Genomic DNA, 23,197 nt, shown 5'->3' with positions numbered 1-23,197 from the left:
CAGTTTGTTGTGGAGGTGGACGCGTCGGACTCAGGTGTGGGAGCATTCCTCTCCCAGCGCTCCCCCACTGACCAAAAGCTTCACCCCTGTGCTTTTTTCTCCAAGAAATTGTCACCCACAGAACGGAATTACGACGTTGGAAACCGGGAACTGCTGGCGGTCAAGCTTGCACTGGAAGAATGGCGGCACTGGCTGGATGGAGCTGAACTGCCGTTTGTGGTCTGGACTGACCACAAAAACTTGGCTTACATCCAAGCCACTAAGAGACTCAACTCACGCCAAGCCAGATGGGCCCTGTTTTTTAGTAGGTTTAACTTTATTCTTACATACAGACCGGGGTCAAGAAATGTTAAACCAGATGCTTTGTCCCGCCAGTTTGCTGACCCTTCGGAGACCAGCGAGCCTGAGGCAGTCCTGCCTTCCTCATGCGTCGTGGCGGCTGTTCAGTGGGAGATCGAGTCTCTTGTGAAGACTGCACTTGCCACGGACCCGGGACCGGGTGATGGACCTCCCAACCTACTCTTTGTTCCCGAGACGGTCCGGTCTCAGGTGTTGCAGTGGATTCACACCTCCCGTTTTGCTGGTCACCCTGGGATGAGACGCACGTTGACGCTGCTTAGGAGACATTTTTGGTGGCCTTCAATGGAAACTGACGTTCGGGCTTTTGTGGCAGCCTGTTCAACCTGTGCTCGGGGCAAAGCCTCCCATCAGTCCCCTTCGGGGCTGCTGCTACCCCTCCCAGTTCCCAGCCGTCCCTGGTCCCACATTGCCATGGATTTTGTCACCGGCCTACCCAAGTCTGAAGGTAATGATACTATACTTACCATTGTGGACAGATTCTCTAAATCTGTCCACTATATAGCATTACCAAAATTACCGTCTGCCAGTGAGACAGCGGACCTCCTAGTCCAACATGTATTCCGTCCCCATGGAATACCTGTGGACATCGTATCTGATAGAGGCCCACAGTTTACTTCCCGTGTTTGGAAGGTTTTCTGTTCTGCTTTGGGTGCTTCCGTTAGTCTGTCCTCAGGGTTTCATCCCCAGACCAACGGTCAAACAGAAAGAGCCAATCAAAACCTCGAAGCAACCCTTCGTTGTGTGGCTGCTCAACATCCATCATCCTGGGCCAAACATCTGCCCTGGATAGAGTACGCCCACAACTCCCTCACCGCCTCTGCCACCGGTCTTTCACCCTTCGAGGTTACCATGGGTTATCAACCCCCTCTGTTTCCTGCTCAGGAGAAGGAATTGGCTGTTCCTTCGGTTCAGGAGAACCTCCGCCGCTGCCAGAGAGTGTGGAGCGACGCTCGGGAAGCATTGCTTCGGACCACCGACAGGAACAAGACAACAGCGGATAGGAGCAGGACTCCCGCACCTGTGTTTCATCCTGGTCAAGAGGTTTGGCTGTCATCTAAGAACGTACCTCTTCGTACCAAATCACGCAAGCTGTCTCCTCGGTACCTGGGTCCGTTTGTGGTGGAGTCCATCATTAACCCCGCTGCGGTTCGTTTGAAGTTGCCTTCAGCCATGAAGATACACCCTACTTTCCACGTCTCCCAACTGAAACCTGTGTCCTCCAGCCTTTTGTGTCCGCCGGCTGATCCACCTCCACCTGTTCGCCTCATTGACGACCATCCGGCCTACACCGTCAGTAGGCTCCTGGACTCTCGGAGGCGGGGTAGGGGTCTCCAATACCTAGTCGATTGGGAAGGTTATGGACCAGAGGAGAGGTCTTGGGTCCCTAAGCGTTTTGTGTTGGATCCTCAGCTGATCACGGACTTCCATCACGACAACCCTGACAGGCCTGGTGGGTCGCCAGGTGGCGACCATTGAGGGGGGGTACTGTTATGTGGGCAGCTTGTCTCTCCCTTTTCTGTTTCCCTTCCTCCTTGTTTTGTCCCCTCTTTTTCTGTTGTATCTGTATGTGTGTTTGTCCCCTTTATGTGGGTGTGTCTGGAGTGGATCAGGGGCGTGCTCAGGATCTGCCTCTCCTGTGCAGCTGCGGGTTGTTTCCAGTGATTCCTGCCTACGCAGCTGCATCCTATTCTCTCATCAACCTGCACTACTTATTCCTGGGCATGGCTCTCCACCGGCGCCAGATCGTTGTTCTTACCAGAGCGGTAACTTGGCTCACCAGTAAAGTTATTTTGTCTTTGTCTTCAGCCTGGCTCTCCACTCTCCTTAACCTGTCGTTTGTTTTGTCTTTAGTTTCGGACATATCTCCCAACCTGCCTGCCTTCCTGCCTGTCGGTCTGCCTGCCTGCCTGCCTGCCTGCCTGCCTGCCTGCCTGCCTGCCTGCCTGCCTGCTAGCCTCACCTCCTTCCTCCGGAGCCGACTAGCCCACTCTGTTCCTTTACTTCAGTTGTTTTTGGACTAAGACAATTTTAACTTTGATTAAATATTTTTGTTTCTTCCACTCCCTTTGTCGTGTTGTTTCTCTGAGTGCTGGGTTGAACCATAGCCTAACAGTTCCAGAGGCTGCCTGAGACCTGGAACTCCACGTGGGTCGTGCGTGCAGGGACCACCAGGTTAGAGAGGCAGCAGCCACGCGGTTTGAGGTGTTTGTGTAGCCTGTGCGGAGAGGAGAGAACAGGGATAGGCAGAGGCATAGTTGACAGGCTGCAGCAGATGGCTACAATAAAGCAGAGGAGATCGGAATAAAATGAACTAAACATCTGGGAAAGGAGAGAGCGGGGCCTCCCTCACCACAACTCCCAAATATAACTCTCCCAACTTCCACCTCAGAAACTATAATTGTTGTAAACTACAGCGGTTCAATGTTTTCTAGGAATAGACTAACCTAGTTTATTCAGCTAGCTAACTAGGTGCAGTATTATTCCGTGAAAAATGTCCGGGCACCTCGTCATAAGACGCCACAGCCAGCTAGCATGACGGTCTCCAACAGCAGGGTTTAGCGCCAATACTCAGCCACGACAACCACCAGTGTATCAACACACAAGCAGATCGTCCGTGTCTAACGTTGTGGGTTAGTCCCGACAGCTTGAGCGAGTCCGTCGTCAACTTATTCAGCCAGTTAGTTAGCTAGAATAGTTAGCAAATTAGCTAGCCATTGCTTTCAGACAAAGAAGAACCCCTCCTTTTACGGCACGAACACACAGAGAGCTAGCCACTGAATTGACTCAGCCAGTTCGCATCTGTTCGCTCGGTCGTTCCAGCTATTGTTTACAAGTAGCTATCCAGGTTGCAACAAGCTTGCTAATTTTCGAGCACAGTAGCCACTTGCTGCCTAACGTTAACGGTTCAGACAATGAGGTTAGAAAACAGCTGAATGGTAGGCAATTATTGTATGTAATTATTGTAGGCAGCCAGCTGGCGTAATTACAGGCACTCTCAGGCGTGAAACAACTATACCGTTGCTAATAGCTACTCGCCAGCTAGTCCAGGTGGTGAGTTAGCTAGCTAGCTAGCTTCGTGCTACACCCGGCACCGCCGAATACAACACTAACCTACAATAATTACATACAATAACTACCTACAACAACCCACGATACCTACCTACAATACCTAACTAAAATCTAAATACATAGTTTAAGCCTTACTCGACAAAGCCCAAGCTATGTATAAAGCCAAATTTACCCGACTCCAAGCTCCTCAGCACACAATGTAAGTGCACTTGCATCATCGTCCTGATGCACAACATTAAACAATAAAATGACAAATTAAAACATATCTTTCATAACTGCAGGGATCTCTCCCATAACCTGATTCAGCAGCTTCCCAGCTTCAGTGTTTGCAGAAAAATCCAGAAAACGTGAGTGGCTTGTTACCATTTGTGTTCCCTACTCCTCAACCCAGCTATAAATACTGTATAATCCAGGTGACAGTTGAAACCGTTGTGATGTCTTTGTATTTAGTGACCTCCATCACAACCATATCCATGAGGCTCTAGCAGACACCTTCCTAGAGCTGACAAAACTCAGAACCCTGTGAGTAACCTGGGCCACTTTCTATTTCCTTTCCATACACACTTATACTCATATTTAATTGAAATATAGTATCTTCTCTTTATCAGTGATTCTCAATCCATTCCTCCAGCGACCTCAGCTCCAACCTGCTGTCCTCCGTCTCCATGGAGAGCCTGGAGGGCCTCACACACCTGAGACTAGCTGGTAACACACAGACACACACTGCTTGCCCAGAGGCTTCCTCAACTCAGGTAGGAGAAAGTTAAACTGGGGGTGGTTACAGCGGTTTACACAGTTTACAGCATGTATAAAAGGTGCAGCGAAATGTTTGTGCTAGCTCCCTCAACAATGCAGTACAATAATCAATAATAACAATGAAAAGAGTGAAGACAAATAAAACAAGTAGTAGAATTATTAGAATTAGGTAGTATGCATAGTAATAATGGACTGTATTAACACTGTATTTACAAATAAAAGTGAGTAGTGGAACCAATAGTATACAGTGCCTTAAAAAAGTATTCACACCCCTTTATGTTTTCCACATTTTGTTGCGTCACTGGCCTACACACAATACCCCATAATGTCAACGTGTAATGATGTTTTTAGAGATTGTTAGAAATTATTAAAAATGAAAAGCTGAAATGTCTTGAGTCGATAAGTTTTCAACCCCTTTGTTATGGCAAGACTAAATACATTCAGGAGTAAAACATTTGCTTAACAAGTCACATAAGTTGCATGGACTCACTCTGTGTGCAATAGTGTTTAACATGATTTTAGAATGACTACCTCATCTCTGTACCCCACACATATAATTATATGTAAGGTCCCTCAGTCGAGTAGTGCATTTCAAACACAGATTCAACCACAAAGACCAGGGAGGTTTTCCAATGCCTCTCAAAGAAAGGCACCTATTCATAGATGGGTAAAAAAAATAAAAAAGCAGACATTGAATATCCCTTTGAACGTGGTGAAGTTATTAATTACACTTTGGATGGTGTATCAATACACCCAGTCACTACAAAGATACAGGCCTCCTTCCTAACTGAGTTGCTGGAGAGAAAGGAAACCACTTAGGGATTTCACCATGAGGCCAATGGTGACTTTAAAACAGTTACAGAGTTTAATGGCTGTGATGGGAGAAAACTGAGGATGGATCAACAACATTGTAGTTACTCTACAATACCAACCTAAATGACAGGGTGAAAAGAAGAAAGCCTGTACAGAATAAAAATATTCCAAAACATGCATCTTGTTTGCAACAAGGCACCAAAGTAAAACTGCAAAAAATGTGGCAAAGAAATTAACTTTATGTCCTGAATACAAACATTATGTTTGAGGCAAATGTTTTATTTATTTTCTTTTCTTTTAGTCAGAGCGACTTACAGTTAGTGAGTGCATACATTTTCATACTGCCCCCCCGTGGGAAACGAACCCATAACCCTGGCGTTGCAAGCGCCATGCTCTACCAACTGAGCTCCACAGGGCCCTACACGGGGCCCTACAAAACCAACACAACACATCAGAGTACTCTCCATATTTTCAAGCTTTCTGGTGGCTGCATCATGTTGTGGGTATGCTTGTCATCGGCAAGGACTAGTGAGTTTTTTGGGGATTAAAATAAACCGAATAGAGTGAAACAAAGGCAAAGTCCTAGATGAAACCCTGGTTCAGTCTGCTTTCCAACAGACACTTGGAGACAAATTCAGCAGGACAATAACCTAAAACACAAGACCAAATATACACTGGAGTTGCTTACCAAGACGACATTTAATGTTCCTGAGTGTCCTAGTTACAGTTGACTTAAAATCGTCTTGAAAATCTATGGCAAGACTTGAAAATGGCTGTCGAGCAATGATCAACCAACTTGACAGAGCTTGAAGAATTTTAAAAAGAACAATGTGCAAATATTGTACAATCCAGATGTGTAAAGCTCTTAGAGACTTATCCAGAAAGACTCGCTGCCAAAGGTGATTCTAACATGTATTGACTCAGGAGTGTGAATACTTATGTAAATTAGATATTTCTGTATTTAATTTTCAATACATTTGCTAACATTTCTAAAAACATGTTTTCACTTTGTCATTATGGGGTATTGTGTGTAGATGGGTGAGAAAAAAATGAATGTAATCCATTTTGAATTCAGGCTGTAACACAACAAAATGTGGAAAAAGTCAAGGGGTATGAATACTTTCTGAAGGCACTGTACATTAGAACAGCAGCGTTGACTCTGTGTGTCAGTGTGTGTGTGTGAGCTATGAGTGCGTGTGTGCGTTTGTGTGAGTGTGTACGGGTTGGATGTGTGGGTAGTCAGTGCAAATAATTTCTAAGGTGCATATAGTTTCTCCAGTGCAAATAGTCTGTAAGGTGCAGATCTGTGCAGGGAGACAGCTAGGTTTAGCTTTTCAGCAGTCTGATGGCCTGGTGGTAGAAGCTGTCTCGGAGTCTGTTGGTCTGAGACCCTGTCGTATCGGGTGAATGGTGGCAATTATTGCTGATGAACAAAGGAGTCCGCTCATACTGAACTTGGATCATAAGGTTTATTCATATCACAAGCTTCAGCATAAGTGACAGATGTCATGACATCCGGAGAGCGACGCCTCAGAATGGCCGCTCTAACTTCTTATTCGTTTAGCCCCTACTTATAAACAATGCAAAAAGATGGGTGGCTCCCTCTTCTGGCCAATCACCAGTCTCCCCTGTCTACAACACACTTCCTGTCTGTTGTATGTGGCGTTACACTAAAACATTCCCTCTTGATACTAAAATTAACGTCCTCTCTGGTTCCACTTAAAACATTAACAACGTCATAATCTCAATACACAACATTTCCCCCCTTCGAGACTAAACAGTCTCGAAAACAAACAGAATAGGATTATGACAAGTGACAATTTATCTTATTGAGTATCTTTAACATTAAACCAAAAACATTCTTCTCGAGAGTGTAAATACCTTTCTATGAAATATGAATAACTGTTTATGAAGTGTGAATACATTACTATGAAATATGAACAAATCTTTACAGATATCCATCCATCAATCAAGACAGTAAAATTCTCTCATGGTCCCTCTGCCCCAGGCAACCACCTCGGTACTCCCGATAAACTCATAAACAATGTAAATGCATTTGAAACTATGATGCAATTAAATACACATGTAAGCCCCTGTAAACAAAATCCTATCCAAAAATATCCACTCTAAGGCTGGTCAACCCATTGGACCCTATAGTGGACCTCTCCCTGCCTAGACTCCCTGTCCCTAAGCATCACCGAAATAAACAAAAACATCTAAGATCCCCACGTATTCAATAACGTCAAACATCATTCTACAAAAATTAATACCTAAGAATATGACACAATTATGTATTACACATCAAATATGTCTATATTTCATTGCAGACACTGGAATGTAGTCCACTACACTTCATCTCCCCGTAGTCTCGACTTCCAATGTATTGTTGATGATGGAATCGGAATCTTTCCACACCCTCCTTGTTTCATCTCCTCATTGTCCCTTCATATTGTCCTTGTTTGAGTATTTCAATCTCCACATGCCCCCCAAATGCTTCTGGAAGAAAAGGAAAGACCAAACAGTATCTTTTGCAAAACAACACTTTCAAATTAAACATCAATATCAACTAAGAATATAAAAATGATATATAAATGATGCATGAATCACATTAAATGATAGAATAATGAACTAGGATAATTATTCATTCATACACTTCCCCCCTTTGATTCATAAAATCATACCAAAATCACCCTAATATTGAAAAAAAATATGAAAAATGATCAAATAATAAAAAATGATATTTATCCATTCAGTTCCACTTGTCCATCTTCATCCAGATCAGGAACAGTCAACACCGGCATCTGAGTGTTGTCTCCAGGCATCACTCTCCAACCTATCTCAATATCATAGCTTTCTCAAAGGTCAGTAACAAATTACAAACCTCACACACAGTGCTATCAAAGCTGCCATTAAAATCTGAACCATCACTGCCCCTACTGGCTCTACCTGATCTTGCAACCAAGTCTTCGCTGACTTCCGCTCCTTCAGATCTACCAAATGCATCCCTTATATTCTTCAATGCATATATAACTATCTGAACTATCTGGACTCAAAGTATAACTATTATCATCAATATGATCTTCCCAAATGTTACACCATACCATGGAAAAGGTCCCCCCTTCTCCCTTAGATTTATCCTTCAATGATAGGCTTGAAGACTATGACATGCCGCCATGTCTCTTTTCATCCAATTTCAAACCTAGATTTAAATGTATCTGTGTCCGGTGCTACCCCTCTTTTAATGGTAAAAACCTCATATGGAAGCTTCAACGTTGACATGTAACAACATCCTGTTGATCAATAGGGTAAGAATATATATGCTTTATCACCACAAACCCTCAAAATATCTCTAAAATTCCCAATAGTTACATTGACATAGTTACATTGACAGGCAAAAGCTGATCTTTTAACCATCAAAGTCCTGCTGTTCCTACTACCTGGTACATAAAAAGTTACATTATATTTGTCCTCTCTAACCTTATGTTCGTGCTTATCCAAAGTCATCATATAATCATCACAATCTGATATTCCCATGAACATACCCCGTACATCATATGTTTTATTAGAACCAAACAACTTTTTGCCCTCAATGGTTTCACCTCAAATGCTTCAGGGCTCGCTGTTACCTGATTTTTCTTCCCATCTAACAAATGCACACAAGTTAATTCACTTAACCCAAGAACACTTAAACCTAGACTTAAACAAATGTTTTGACAACGACATTATTTTATCTGTTACTGACTGTTGTTGATACCACAGTCATGACAACGCATAAGACTGACACACACTTGATAGAGGTCGAGCGACCGTCTCTAAAATGTTTGGTGCTGGAATTCTCACCAGACATGGACCCTCAAGATTCCTCACTGATCTTACAGAATGAGCTAACCGCTGGAACCAAAGATTCCTACCTGCCCATCCATCTTTAACTTTCACAACAGAAGAATCAAACCACTCCATTTAGTTTCTCTCTTCCCTAACGAGCGGTACTGCAGATACCTCTCCTTGTCTGTCATTAAAATCAAAGACCTCATCCTGTACCTCCATGATGAATCTATATTGTTCTCTACTACTATCTGCTCTCCTATTTTAACCCTATTCGTACTATCATTGACAGCACTCTCCATCCGTAACATAAACCCCTGAGTCCTTCTTGCTACCCCCTTTAATTTCAGAAAAGTTGTTGTCGGTGTCCTACTTCCTAAGATTTGCTATTGCCATCGTATCATTAATCCCTTTCCAAAGTTACCATTAAAGTAGTTGACTTAGTTGATGTATTAACCTTAATTATTTCTAGTGGCAAAGTTACCAATATCCTATGTGCATTATTTACTGTTGGAGTGACTACTGTAACATATTCTTCCTGACCTCCTTTGATTAGATGCAACAGCTTCATCTCCTGGTCCTGATAACAATACTTATTCTCCATAATTATCTCTCCATGTGGGAGGAACGTCCCCATCCTAACCCTAATAAGTATTTTTCCTCTAAAATTGGTGCTGGAGCCATTGGCTCCCTTATAATCAAATGCGATATATTTATGGCTTTAATAACTATCAATGTTGAAAGAGTTAAATTGCTTCTCACTGTTGTTTTAATAGACTGACGTGTTAATGTCCTTATTGTTACTTCATCCATTTTCCCCAAAGCTTTGAAGTCTTTGCTTGTACTTCCATCTATCACCACTAGTGTCACTTTTTCCCAACTCTCAGTCCTATCTCTAATCCCTGACTTTCAAACTTTTGATTATAAAAAATACACCTATAATTACCTTGAACTCCCTGCTCTAAAGTGTCCTTCACCACTGTTCTCTCTCTCTTACTACTAACTTTGAAACTTAGCTTACTGTCTTAGAGTTCCTTCAACCTAGTTCTCCTAACTTTTTTATCTAATCTTTTCTCCTAACCTTTAAAAACCTTTTCCCACTGATTTATTCACAAAATCCCTTTACCACCAATTTTTAGGATATGTGATTGGGAAAGTCCCCACATGCTTCTGACTTCTTTACACACAGACTTGGCAAACGACTAAACACCTTTTAGCCTAGCCTGAAATCCCTTGGTGTAAGAATGTAACCCAGAATAACAGTCACCCCTTTTAACTTTATTTTCCAGACAGATTGTCTAATAGGCAGTCTAATAGATTATCATCCTTCCTATGATATGATCTTTTTAAGCAAATATGATTCCCAAAAACCCTACTTTTTAAAATCCTCTACCAGACATCCGTCTAGTGTACATCTTATTGTACAGTTCAATGTACACCATGCATCTCTTCCCAACACTGCAATAGGTATATGCTCTAATATTAGTATTGTCTATTTTAATTTCTCTTTGATTTTTATAGCAGAGCTCAATTGGTTCCTTAAGAGTAATTAGTTGTTTTACTACCTCAAATCCCTATCCTAATTACTTAATTTTACATAGTGAGATGTTTAACCTCTTTAGGCTGAACACAGATAAAAGCTTTTCCACTATTCACCATCACTTCTCATAGTCCTTTTTATTTTCACTTCAATTGTTGGATATTTTTGTTCTTCTCCTCTAATCGGTGCTATCAGCTGACACCCCCCCCCCCTTCGTATCTTCTAGGCACCTCTAGAATCCTTAGGGTTCACCTGGAGAACAGGTGATCTTGACTGGCCCCTGTATCTTCCTTAAAAATGTTCTCTGTTGTTTCCTCCTGACTTGTTGCACTCACAGGTAAAGTGACCAACCTGTCCATAATTATAACAGTCTTCTGAAAGTTGCTGGAAGTGTAGCTGAAATCTTCCTCCTCCTTCTAAGCCTGCTCGTCCTCTTCCTCTCCAATTCTGTGTCTGTCCAGAAACTGGCTGTGGATATGGAACACCTGGTACCCCCCTTGGCTGGTACAATTGCATTTGATATTGTTCAGTTGAAGCTGTAACAGTGATTGTTGATTTGGTTCACTCTGATTCTTCCTAACCAAAGCTTCTCTTCTCCACCAGTTGTATGATTGAGTTTCTTGAGAGTTTCTTCGTCCTGTTCTTTCTTACTGTTGACATATCAGGATTCTTCAAAAGCTTATATTCTAAGTTCTGTCCTCGAAATATCATCTTCCATCATCTTCTTACTTTTCTTCTGTGCCAGTCCTTGTAGGACAAACTCATTTTGAATACACAGCACCTTTAGTCTCCTCTTTATCGCTGTCTTCATCTGAACTCGAATCTCTTGTATCCTTCTTCCTTCAACTTCCATCAGAGATCAAATCTCTAGTATCCTTCTTCTTTCCTCTCTTGCCAACTTCCTTCTGATCACAGAGTCATATCCACCCATGACCTCTTCTCAATCACTCTCATCTTCATCATCCTCGTCTTCTTTAACCTCACTCTTCTCATTCAGACATCTCATTTTCTTCCTTCTGGAGTTCTGGATTCATCTTCATTGTCGTTTCTGCTTGTCCTCTATCTATTATTCGTTCATCTTCATCTCTGATGCAACAATCACCCTCCTGGATGATCCCTGGAAGCTGAGGATAAACATCCCTAAGCTCTACTTCCTTCTCGTACGGTGGGTGTCTTTTTGCTGAATCCGTGTGTGAGAAAGGTGTACTAACTTCTGCCATTAGTTTTCCTGTCGCCTTCTCTATACCGTTGTTTATCTTATCGCTGGAATCTTTTATCAGTTTTTGTTTGAGAATGAAGGGCAACTTTTGTTTCATTTGCCGGAAAACCTAGCAATACTTTAGTTAAAGGATTACTATTTTTCCTATATCAACCGGTGTAATGACTTTTATAGCCTTGCTGTCCTTTCTCCCCATTGTAACAACCCTTTTATATTCCTTTATTGTGAATTATTTTATTTTAGACTATATAGCCTATGGCTTCCCCCCTTTAATTATTAATATAACTAAACAACTCCAAAAAAAAAAAAAAAAAATTATTATTTTATTTTTTCCCCAAAATCAAATCAACTAAAATATGAATATTAAAAAATTCAATTAAATGTTTTATTCAAAAACCATTTCTAATTAAAATAAAAAATCAATTAAAAAATCATGAATAAAATTATGAATAATTAAAACCAATTTTTATTTCTATATCCTATCTTACCCATTTATCAATTAGTGGCTATCTTACCACAATCCATCAGGAAAGTAAATGTAACCATAAACTCCATTGTTTAATATGCACCCAAGTATCTTAATTCCAGAATACTGTCAGTACCTGATTTCCAACCGAACTGTAATCCAGCCCAGTGATGCACAGAGACTCCAAAATGCAAATTTTATTCAAATCAGTATTTGCCAAGCCTATGTGAAATTGTCATAACATCACATATCCTGTTAGGGGAAGATTTTGTGAACTAGCCTGATATCTGATCCTCTGTCGCGTCACATGATGTCACGTCAGCACTTCCTGTATCTCCTCTCTCTCTCCTGTCGTATCGTCCTATTGCTCCTCTCATATGACAGAAGAACAGAGACACAGAATAACATTTTAGTAGTTAATGCAATCACTGAGTATTTCCAACCATTCAATATTCGTTCGTTCTACATTCGCTCTAAGACTTAATTTAATTCATTACGTATTTTATTTAACTCATTTAACTCAGGACTAAATAGATCGCTCAAAAACATTTTTATTTTATTTTAATCCGTCATTTAATTTAATTCATTATACTCCGTCACCATATATCTAATTTATAAATTCACTACATCTCAACAAATAGTTTCATGTTCAAACACCAGCCGCTTTAAACTATAAGATTCGCGTTAAAATCTCTCCTCTTTGTTCCCTCGTCTGTGTCTATTCCTGCATCACGCAGCCCCCCAGAAATATGACACGTTATCCACAATCCCGTTTTGTAGTTTTAGTAAACAACGTTTTGTAGTTTTTTAGTACCGTAACACAACGTCTCATAATCTCGTGCCATAAACTACAACTCCCACGTTTTGTAGTGTAGTGTCATAAAATTAAACGCATGCGCAAATGCATTCAATGATACGATTCCCAGACAATAGAACGATAGCATTACGCTACAGCTTCACTATTTTATACCTTATACTCACACAATTACACATAACAGAGCTCACATTTGCGTAGAACTTTGAATTCTACACACACATACATATTTTAAGAGGCTTATCCTATCGCAATAGGACCTCTAAGGACACGTTAGCATGTAGCACGCAACACAATTAGCATTTAGCATTAGCCGCTATGTACCATGTAGCATGAAACCCAATCCAGCATTTAGCATTAACATTAGCCTTAGCCTTTAGCTAACTGCGGCCTACCACGCCCTAAGTAACCTTGCATTGTGCCTAAATCATTGTCCATATATCCCCTGCTAACTTTATGCTGCCGTAAGTTCTGGATAATCATATGAGCGGTTACCCCAAACGAATACTCCGTCGACTATAAGATGAGCATAACATACATATAATCGTCCACCTTATGGTTCCCAGAACCAACCTGACCCCACACTAGCGCGTTGCAAGGATTTTATGGCCCACTCCTAAGGAGTCGCCTCGTTTCGAGGTCTTTAACAGATTCACAATGCTCTAATTGCATACGTATCCCTGACTTTATTCTGCCAATATCTGCCTTAATCTCTCTACCATCGATTGCTCTAAAATTCCAAGCCTACTCTCCCCCCTTTTGCCCTGCCTACCAGTGCAACAATTGATAATGATTAGCCAGACCCCCAGTTATCAGCAATAACGCCACACGAGGCACGGTCGTATGGTACATTTCTCCAGTGTACACAAGCCGTATCCAACCTAACAAGCTCCAAAGCGGTAAGAAAAACTCACCCTTGTCTGGCCATGGCTTCAAAGCGAGTTAGCCTGGCGGCTGAATGAAACAGAGGGGAGATGCAGACCAGCCCCACGTTGGGCGCCATTTGTCGTATCGGGTGAATGGTGGCAATTATTGCTGATGAACAAAGGAGTCCGCTCATACTGAACTTGGATCATAAGGTTTATTCATATCACAAGCTTCAGCATAAGTGACAGATGTCATGACATCCGGAGAGCGACGCCTCAGAATGGCCGCTCTAACTTCTTATTCGTTTAGCCCCTACTTATAAACAATGCAAAAAGATGGGTGGCTCCCTCTTCTGGCCAATCACCAGTCTCCCCTGTCTACAACACACTTCCTGTCTGTTGTATGTGGCGTTACACTAAAACATTCCCTCTTGATACTAAAATTAACGTCCTCTCTGGTTCCACTTAAAACATTAACAACGTCATAATCTCAATACACGACAACCCGATGGTAACGGAGCGAACAGTCCGTGGCCCGGGTGATTGGAGTCCTTGACGATCTTTCAGACATTCCTCAGACACCGCCTGATGTCCTGGAGGGCAGGAAGCTCTCCCCCAGTGATATAGTGGGCCATTCGCACCACCCTCTATACAGCCTTCCGGTAGAGGGCGGTGCAGTTGCCGTACCAGGTGGTGATGCTGCCGGTCAAGATGCTCTGTGATTGGACAATGTCAGGTTCTCTGTGACATGCACACCGAGGAACTTGACCCGCTCCACTGCAGCCCCGTCGAGAGAGTGTGAGGCTGTCTTACCTCAAGTTATGTGTTGTTTTCAGGGTAGTGGAGATGCCCTATGCCTTCCAGTGCTGTGCCTTTGTAGCTGGCCCTGGTGAAAACTCAGTCTCCCAACATCTGGAAGACCGAGAACATCAGTAAAGACCTTGTCACTGGAAAGGAAATACACACCATAGCCAACCAAGGTGGAAACATTACTTTAAAAAAACAGCCCTAAAATATGATTGTGTTTGGGTTGGTGTATTAAGTGAAAATAATGATTACTTACCATTTGCTTATAGAAGAAGATAGAGACCAGGAGAACTTCCTTGTGGCGAGTGAGGCAGATGCCAGACCCCAGCACTCTGTCCACTGTTGCACAGCTCCAGGTAAAAAATCTGAAGATTGATTGGTTGAATAAGCCTGAACAAAAGCCTTCACACTCTGTACCTCTATAGGACCAAGTTAGACACCTTGCCCATACATACCTAATTTGACACAGTTTAAATCTAATACTGTGGTTGTTGACCAACATTTCTGTTTGTCCCCAGGTCCCTTCCGGCCATGTCAAAGCCTTGTTGGGAGCTGGCCGGTACGACTTGGTGTCATCGTCATCCACTCCTTCGCCTGTAACTCCTTGGTCCTAGTCTCCATCCTCCTGTCCTCAGCGACCCACTCCTCCCCTACCCAGCACTTACTGGCTGTCCTGGCATGGGTCCACCTCCTCACTGGCCTCTAGCGCCGCCCAGGCTGTACTGGACACCATTACTTTTGACCACTATGCTGATTATGGTGCGTGGTAGGGTAGGTTGTAGGGTCTTTGACTTCCTGTCTGTCTTCTTCCCGGAGGCCAGTGTCTTCCTGTTGACGGCAGTTGTCGTAGAGCGTGGATATACTGGAAGTACTGTCCGTGGTTCAAAATGGTCTGAGACAGACTGGGAGCAGGAGAAGTCCATTGGGCTGGAGCCATTGCCGCCTTACCTCCCCTCACTATGAACGAGTATGGTCTCTCCTCTCTCTGTGTGGCCTCTCCCTATGGACACTCCTCCTGTTTGGACTACAGCTACTCCACAGCCCTGGTGCTGCTCAACTCCCTGTGCTACCTCCTGATGACAGCCACCTAAACCAGACTCTACTGCCACATGGACAAAGGGACACCAGAGACCGACTGTGACCAGCACCAGGACTGCTCCGTGACCAAGCTGCTGGCCAGTCTCCTCTTCACCAACTGTCTCCTTTCTTTCCCCGTGGCCCTGCCCTCCTTCTCCAGTTCTCCATCCCTGAGGTGGCTAAGCCAATCCTGCTCCTCGTGGCACCCCTGCCCCCCTGTCTTGACCCCCTGCTCTACATTCTCCTCAGCCCTCATTTGAGGGAGGATCTCAGCAGGCTTCTATTGGACAACATACAGGCTACAGCGCCGCACCAGTTTGGTCTCAAGGAACTCGGAAGACGCAGAGAAACAGTAATGTGACTCTGCAAGCGCTGGTCTCTCTTGCACTGTAGATGGAGGACATGACACCTTACTGCTCACTGGTACTAGTCCCCCTGTCCTCTCCCAGGTGTAGTCCTAGGCATGTGCTGTGCACTTCTCTCCACACTCAAACTCTCTAATTCAGGTGTCAAGCAGTGTCACATCAGCAAGTCTCAGTATACTGAAACAGTGTGGAGAGATAGTGACAGGTTGGGGGATGGATATACATACAATAGGTCATGATGTAGGGGTAGGGCCCTGTGTTTTGGTTAATCATGTTGCGACCTGGATTTACACCTTTATTTTGAGGGCTCGATTCAATCTGTAAAGCTGAAGCTTAACAGATTCCGCGTTAGAAATGTAAGAGTAATTTCAGATTGAGCAGTTTCCGCTAAACTTCAATCACGCTGTAAAGCTGAACTTCCGCGATGCAGATTGAATAGGGCCCCAAGCCTTTTCTAGAAATAAGAATTAGACTGAAAATGAAAGGAATTGTCTGAGGATGGAGCTGGACCATCTGACATGAAAATAAATAAGCTTTAAATAAAAGGTTAAAATCCAAGTCATGTGACATGATTAACAAAAACACAGGGCCCTGATCATGAGGTATGTCCAAAGGTACAGATACCATGGTGACCATCAGATACACATGGAAGTGGTCATGTAACTGTGGTATTTTTAAGCAACTCAAGTACATTAAATATAAAATATCAGTACGGTTACTGTGACAACGACCCATTTGGAATAGTTTTTAATGAATTACAATATTTAAACATTTTGTTTACCTTTCTTTAACTAGGCAAGTCAGTTAAGAACAAATTCTTATTTACAATGACGGCCTACACCGGCCAACGCTGGGCCAATTGTGCGCCACCCTATGGGACTCCCAATCACGGCTGGTTGTGATACAGCCTGGAATCGAACCAGGGGGTCTGTAGTGACGCCTCAAGCACTGAGATGCAGTGCCTTAGACCACTGCGCCACTCGGGAGCCCAGTATACTAGGCCTATACTTGAAATGTCATATTTATACAAAAATAATAAGGACATGTTAATTGCCTTTTTTGCTACAAGTTCAATGATATTACCAAATGTCACACAGTAAGGTCAGATGTCTTAAAAGTTGTATATAAAGTGTATGTTAATTTAAAATGTAGTGTTTGAAATGTGTAATGTATAAAGAAATTATTTAAATCATGTCTGTTATTCATGGTCTGACTGCTATGTATTTGATGGAACACTCAACATTTAAATTTTAAATGCCATTTAGCAGATGCTTTTATCCAAAGCGACTTAGTCATGTGCGCATACATTTTTACGTATGGGTGGTCCCGGGGATCGAACCCACTACCCTGGCGTTACAAGCGCCATGCTCTACCAATTGAGCTACAGAGGACCACAACATGTTCTCACTCCAGTTGACAAGTTACCTCTTTGACCTAACCCACTAAGTTTACACAGTAAATAAAGACAGAACATAATAAATTCATTAGATAATAATTTAATATAAACACATTCAAATTCAACATACAAAAAGTGTTGAAAGACTCATCCTTGGCTCCTCTCAAATAGTCTAATCATTGTAATATATTTTTGACAAAAACAAAATTGCACATGAGAACATTTAAACTAGATGTTTGTGACTATCCTCGCCTGGAGATGTGTTTAAAGGGTCTTCCCCGCTGGTCGACTGTCTGGCAGAGAGGATATCACAGCATTCAGCAGTCTCAAAAATACATGGGACAATGATGAGGGGCCAAATATAAATACTTTTGCAGGAAGCCATTTTGAAGTCACCATGGCCGGCCCTTTAAATTTTCATGCGGTTGTTAATGTTTTTTTAATCACTTAAAACAAATAGCGAAATAAACAAGTCATTTTATCTCTTCCCTTGGGAGACACTGGAACAAAAAAGTTACACATACTGTAGAAGGCAGCAGCGAGCATCACTATTTGGGGAAAACATCCTTTAAAACACTCAGACAGACGCCCGTCAACATCCCAGTTAGGATGTCATAGTCAGTCAAAACTCTTCAACCTCGTACGTAAAGGTAAAAGGTCAAAATAAAATTAAGTGACATTACGAGAAAAGGAACATGTAAATTAAAAAGGGAAAAGCAAATACTTGTCACTTAGGTAGCAGGTCTATACTTACGTACATGATGTAAGGTGATATAACCCTGAGTGCGTGGCCCAGAGTTTGGACAGGGAGGGAGTTCATTCATTGGCTTCGGTGATGAGCGAGCAACCGTCCTGCCCACAGGCGTCTCCTGGCTGGAGAGAGTCCTACTGCGGGAGGGTCTGCCTCTAGAGTCTGCCCCCCTCTCTCTGGCTAACCTAGGCAGTGGTCTGGTCTGATTGGACTTCGATTTAATCTAGTTATTTATTTATTTTGAGGGGGGGGTGATCTTCAGTGATCCTCTCCCTCCATTTTGCTCGAGCCTAAATTTAGGGGCTCACTTAGACTCACTCCCACCTCTTGACATTTGTCAACAAGTTTCCTCAGTTTATCAGTTTTACCTCCCTCCGCAGCTTCAAACAGCAGGCGCTGGAAAGGGAGAGAGAGGAGGGGGAAGGTGGGGCAGGTGAACATGCGTGCATTACCTGTTAGGTGGAACAAAAAACTAACTTTTTTTGTTGAGAAGTGTGTGTGTGTGTGCAGAGAGATAGTAACTGAGGGGGAAATTACATCTTTCCATAGGATGGCACACAGTGGAAGCTTCTGCAGGGCTTGCTGATAGAGAAGCCGGACCTACAAAAACAAACAAAAATACCGAACGCGGGAGCCACATGTCAGTTTAGCAGAGGACAAGGACAAAACAGGAGAAAGAGTGTGGAATGAGGTCAGTGGTTTTAGTAACTAGTTTAGTTTGTCTCTAATAGACCAAACTGTTACCGAGCAACAAAATCCAACCATTCCATTTTGTCCCCACCGTCAGTTGTAAGCCTTAACTGTCATACATTACATTGTGGCGAACACTGACAATAGCCTGTAGGGAAGAAATAGATTACAACAAAATGAAGGGAAGATTATGGAACAGCTGGGTCAAGGTAAATATGCAAAGCGAAACACTGAGACACAAGAGGTTGGGACAGCAGCAGAGTCATCAACAGGTTAACAGAGCAACATACATTATATAGTGTACATCCACACAACCCCCTGCTAACTTTACTGTCATATCTCCCTCCATGTCATATCCCTCTCCCTAAACTTGAACCTTCATCCATCCACTCCCTTACCAGCAGGGCTCTACAGTGCGTCCATTTTACTCGCATATGCGCCTAAATATTTTGCTGTGCGACCTGGAATTTTCAATTAGGAGCACCAGTTCACCTAGAAAGAAATGAATCACCCAGATGATAGTTACAATGATTATTTCACTGTACCGCAGCCAGAGTGCCACGGAGAATACACTGAGCGCAGATTCATGACCATCATGCCTGCACCATTACTAAAGAAAACGGCTTGTTACGTCAAATATTTTTCATTGTGGTCCTACATTTGTGTGCTCCTACATTTTTCAACTCCTTGTACAAAAGGTCAGCGTAGAGCCCTGACCAGTCTTTTGCGCTTCTATTTTTACTCAACCAGTCTTTCCTTCTTTCACTCGCCCGTCTCTCACTGCCCCTACTCACTTCTCTCATTTCCCCCCGCCCACCCACCCCTGCCTCCCTCTAACTCACCTCGGAGCGCTCCTTGAGTTCCCTCTCCACAGCGATCGCTCTGCCGAGAAACACAGCACAAAAGCCTGTCAGCAATTCCTGCTATTCAAGTGCAGCAGCTTTTCAAAGCTGTGATTGAAGCATGACAGAAGCCACATTTTGTACGTGAAAAAGGGCATTGGAAAAGTGCATCAGAACAGTGAGAACTCATCTAGAAAGATATTCACCTTGTTGCCATACCAGCAGCACAAGTGCTGTTCAGCGCAGGAGAAAGTTTGGACTTACATTTTCCAGTTGGCCAGATAGTTTGGAATGCTACTGCTCAACATTCTGGCCTGGAATTTCAGATGTTCTATATTTCCGTCCTGCCATTCTTGATGCAGCAACCTATACAACAACAACAACAACAAATCTAACCTAACCGTCTGGACAGTACAGCCTAGACAACAACAAAATAAGACCGGATCAGCAGTTATAAACACTATAACCTAAACAATAGACTCCACAAACAGATAAATGCAGACGTAACAACCAGTAACTAATATAACAAATAGAGATTCAACAAATGAAACAATAACAAGGCACTAAAACACAGTTCCAACTTGAATATATTCTGACTCCTATCACCCTCTGTCCATGTCCAAGCAAGCAGGACTAGTTTACAACAGGTTTAGGCCTGTAGTGTTGTGAGGTGGCGTTGGGTGCTTTGGGTACCTCAGGGCCAGTTCAGCGTTGGTGGGCATGGTGTATTTTAGTCTCTCCAGGATATGGGGGTGCTGGGATTGGGGCAGACAGCTCAGGTAGTGGGACATAACCTGAGAGTGGAGAAGTTTGCAACTGCACATTTCAAATACCACAAACCAAAAAGAAAAGTGAAAACGCTAACAAAAGGATTCAACTTCATAGTCCCTTCCTGACCAACATTGGCTCTCTGGATTTATTTTAGTCATTGGGGCTCATCTGATCAGTGGTTACAGTGAAGATGACAAGTCCAGTTGTATTACCTTGTTGTGAAATCTGAAACAGCTCCAGTACTGGGCCGAGCTGAACGGAACCTCCAGCCTGGAAGGGACAGTTACTAGGCAACGCTGGACAAGTTCTGATAACATCCGGAGCTCTCGGCCGTTGGAGGGGCTCCCAGCTAGCTTACTGCTGGTAAAAAGGAGATAACTGGAGAGAACAGTAAGATGGTTAGTTAGGTCTCTGGGCCTACCCCCACCTGGACGTGTGGACATGCTAATGCTAAGGCAGCCCCTGGGTGGAGGATAGCCGCTAATCAACCACACTGGGGTTGGTTAGTTGGTAAGGCCTTCTGATTGGATGCAATGTCATCCTGATGAAAGCCTGCACTCCCTCTTGGGGACCCTTTTATTGTATGTGTGCCTGTTATCATTGCTATAAGAGCTTAAGATCTGTCTTGACCCTCATCAGATGTGGCCCCTTCAGCCCATGGGACGATAGTACTATCATTATGGCGATGGTGGTGAGAGGATGAAACAGATGCATGCTAAGGAGTTGGTGTAAGACATTGTAAGACTTGACTCACTCCATCCATAGCTTGTGAAGGACATCTAGCTGCATTACGGCTCCCAGGGCTCTCTCGAAGGCATCAATCGCCTCCCCAACATTACCGTGCACCCACTGCCACAGACTGCAAAACAAGACACCAGAAAACATAACACTGTCTCGAACTGTATGAAATGACTTATGATCAGGAAGCCCAACTGTCTTCATGTTTTAATGCATTTATAAATGAATTAATAACCGTTAATAACCCTTTATAAAAGGTAACCTTATTGTAAACTGTTACCGGTAAATGTTAACGATGGTGCATTGAACTGCCATATATGAATAAGAACTGGGTTTATGTGTAGTGCAGGGTCAGCCGGCATATCACAGCACAATACTTACCAGTGGACGAGGTTCAGGTAAGGCTTATGGTGACTAAGCTGCCCTTGAAGTTGCTTTTTGATAACTGGGCATCTTAGGATGTCTTCCGTTGGAATACCAAGGATGTACCTTGAAAATAAATGGAGATTGCATTAATTCAAGGAACATTTAACCATATACCAATCTACAAAAGGAAGCAACTTCGTTTACAAAAAGTTAGTTTTTTTTTTTACATTTTAGGAGTTAGGACATTCATTCCTGCTTAAGTTCTAGGAGAAAATGTCCTACCGTAGTACATCCACAGGTTTCTGTTCACTTCTCTCCCCATCACAGAAAGATAGGACAAACTCCCGGAACAGAGGAGTGATGCAACTGGACTTCTCCTGTTCAGACATATACAGTGCCTTCAGAAAGTATTCACACCCTTGACTTTTTCCACATTTTGTTGTTACAGCCTGAATTTAAAATTGATTCAATTGAGATTGTGCCACTGGCCTACACACAATACCACATAATGTCAAAGTGGAATTATGTTTACAAATGTTTACAAATTAATTCCAAATGAAAAGCTGAAATTTCTTGATTCAAATATTCAACCCCTTTGTTATGACAAGCCTAAATAAGTTCAGGAGGAAAAGAATGCTTAACAAGTCACATAAGTTGCATGGACTCACTGTGTGTAATAATAGTGTTTAACATGATTTTTGAATGACTACTGCATCTCTGTACCCCACACATACAATTATCTGTAAGGTTCCTCAGTAGAGCAGTGCATTTCAAACACAGATTCAACCACACAGGGAGGTTTTCCAATGCCTCGCAAAGGGCACCTATTGGTAGATGGATTTTTAAAAAAGCAGACGTCGAATACCCCTTTGAGCATGGTGAAGTAATTATGTACACTTTGGATGGTGTATCAATACACCCAGTTACTACAAAGATACAGGCAAACTTCTTAACTCAGTTGCCGGAGAGGAAGGAAACCGATCAGGGATTTTACCATGAGGCCAATGGTGACTTTCAAACAGTTAGAGTTAATGGCTGTAGTAGGAGAAAACTGAGGATGGGCCAACAACATTGTAGTTACTCCACAATACTAACCTAAATGACAGAGTGAAAATAAAAAAATATGTCAAAACATGCATCCTGTTTGCAATAAGGCACTAAAGTAAAACTGCAAAAAATTTAACAGAAATTAACTATGTCCTGAAGAAAAACCACTCTTCATATTTTCAAGCATGGTGGTGGCAGCATCATGTTATGTCATCAGCAAGGTCTAGGGAGTTTTTTGGGGATAAAAAGAAACGGAATAGAGCTAAGCACAGGCAAAATCCTAGAGGAAAACCTGGTTCAGTCTGCTTTCCAACAGACACTGGGAGACAAATTCACCTTTCAGCAGGACAATAATCTAAAACACAAGGTCAAAAATATACTGGAGTTGCTTACCAAGACGACATTGAATATTCCTGAGTGGCCTAGTTACAGTGGACTTCAATCGTCTTGAAAATCTATGGCAAGTCTTGAAAATGGCTGTCTAGCAATGATAAACAACCAACTTGACAAAGCTTGAAAAATAAATGTGCAAATATTGTACAATCCAGGTCTGCAAAGCTCTTAGAGACTTACCCAGAAAGACTCACAGCTGTAATCGCTGCCAAAGGTGATTGTAACA

At 42.7% G+C, this 23,197-nt stretch overlaps 1 protein-coding gene and 1 pseudogene across 1 annotated transcript in view; one reads left to right on the top strand and one right to left on the bottom strand.

Moving 5' to 3' along the window:
* LOC121564187 overlaps positions 1 to 16,837 on the top strand; it is a 42,279-nt pseudogene extending 25,442 nt beyond the window's left edge.
* A 620-nt stretch (positions 16,838 to 17,457) lies between these two features.
* Positions 17,458 to 23,197, bottom strand: part of LOC121576877 (zinc finger C3H1 domain-containing protein-like) — a 33,995-nt gene continuing 28,255 nt past the window's right edge. The window contains 9 exon segments of the mRNA XM_041890427.2: positions 17,458 to 18,520; positions 18,662 to 18,724; positions 19,657 to 19,696; positions 19,921 to 20,022; positions 20,350 to 20,450; positions 20,640 to 20,805; positions 21,182 to 21,286; positions 21,547 to 21,654; positions 21,814 to 21,908. Coding sequence (XP_041746361.2) covers positions 18,383 to 18,520; positions 18,662 to 18,724; positions 19,657 to 19,696; positions 19,921 to 20,022; positions 20,350 to 20,450; positions 20,640 to 20,805; positions 21,182 to 21,286; positions 21,547 to 21,654; positions 21,814 to 21,908 — 918 coding nt within the window. The 3' untranslated portion in view covers positions 17,458 to 18,382.

Source organism: Coregonus clupeaformis, unplaced genomic scaffold, assembly GCF_020615455.1.
Source record: "Coregonus clupeaformis isolate EN_2021a unplaced genomic scaffold, ASM2061545v1 scaf0038, whole genome shotgun sequence".
Classification (NCBI taxonomy): Eukaryota; Metazoa; Chordata; class Actinopteri; order Salmoniformes; family Salmonidae; genus Coregonus; species Coregonus clupeaformis.
Note: the sequence above shows the minus strand (reverse complement) of the source record. Positions and strands in the feature narration are given on the sequence as shown.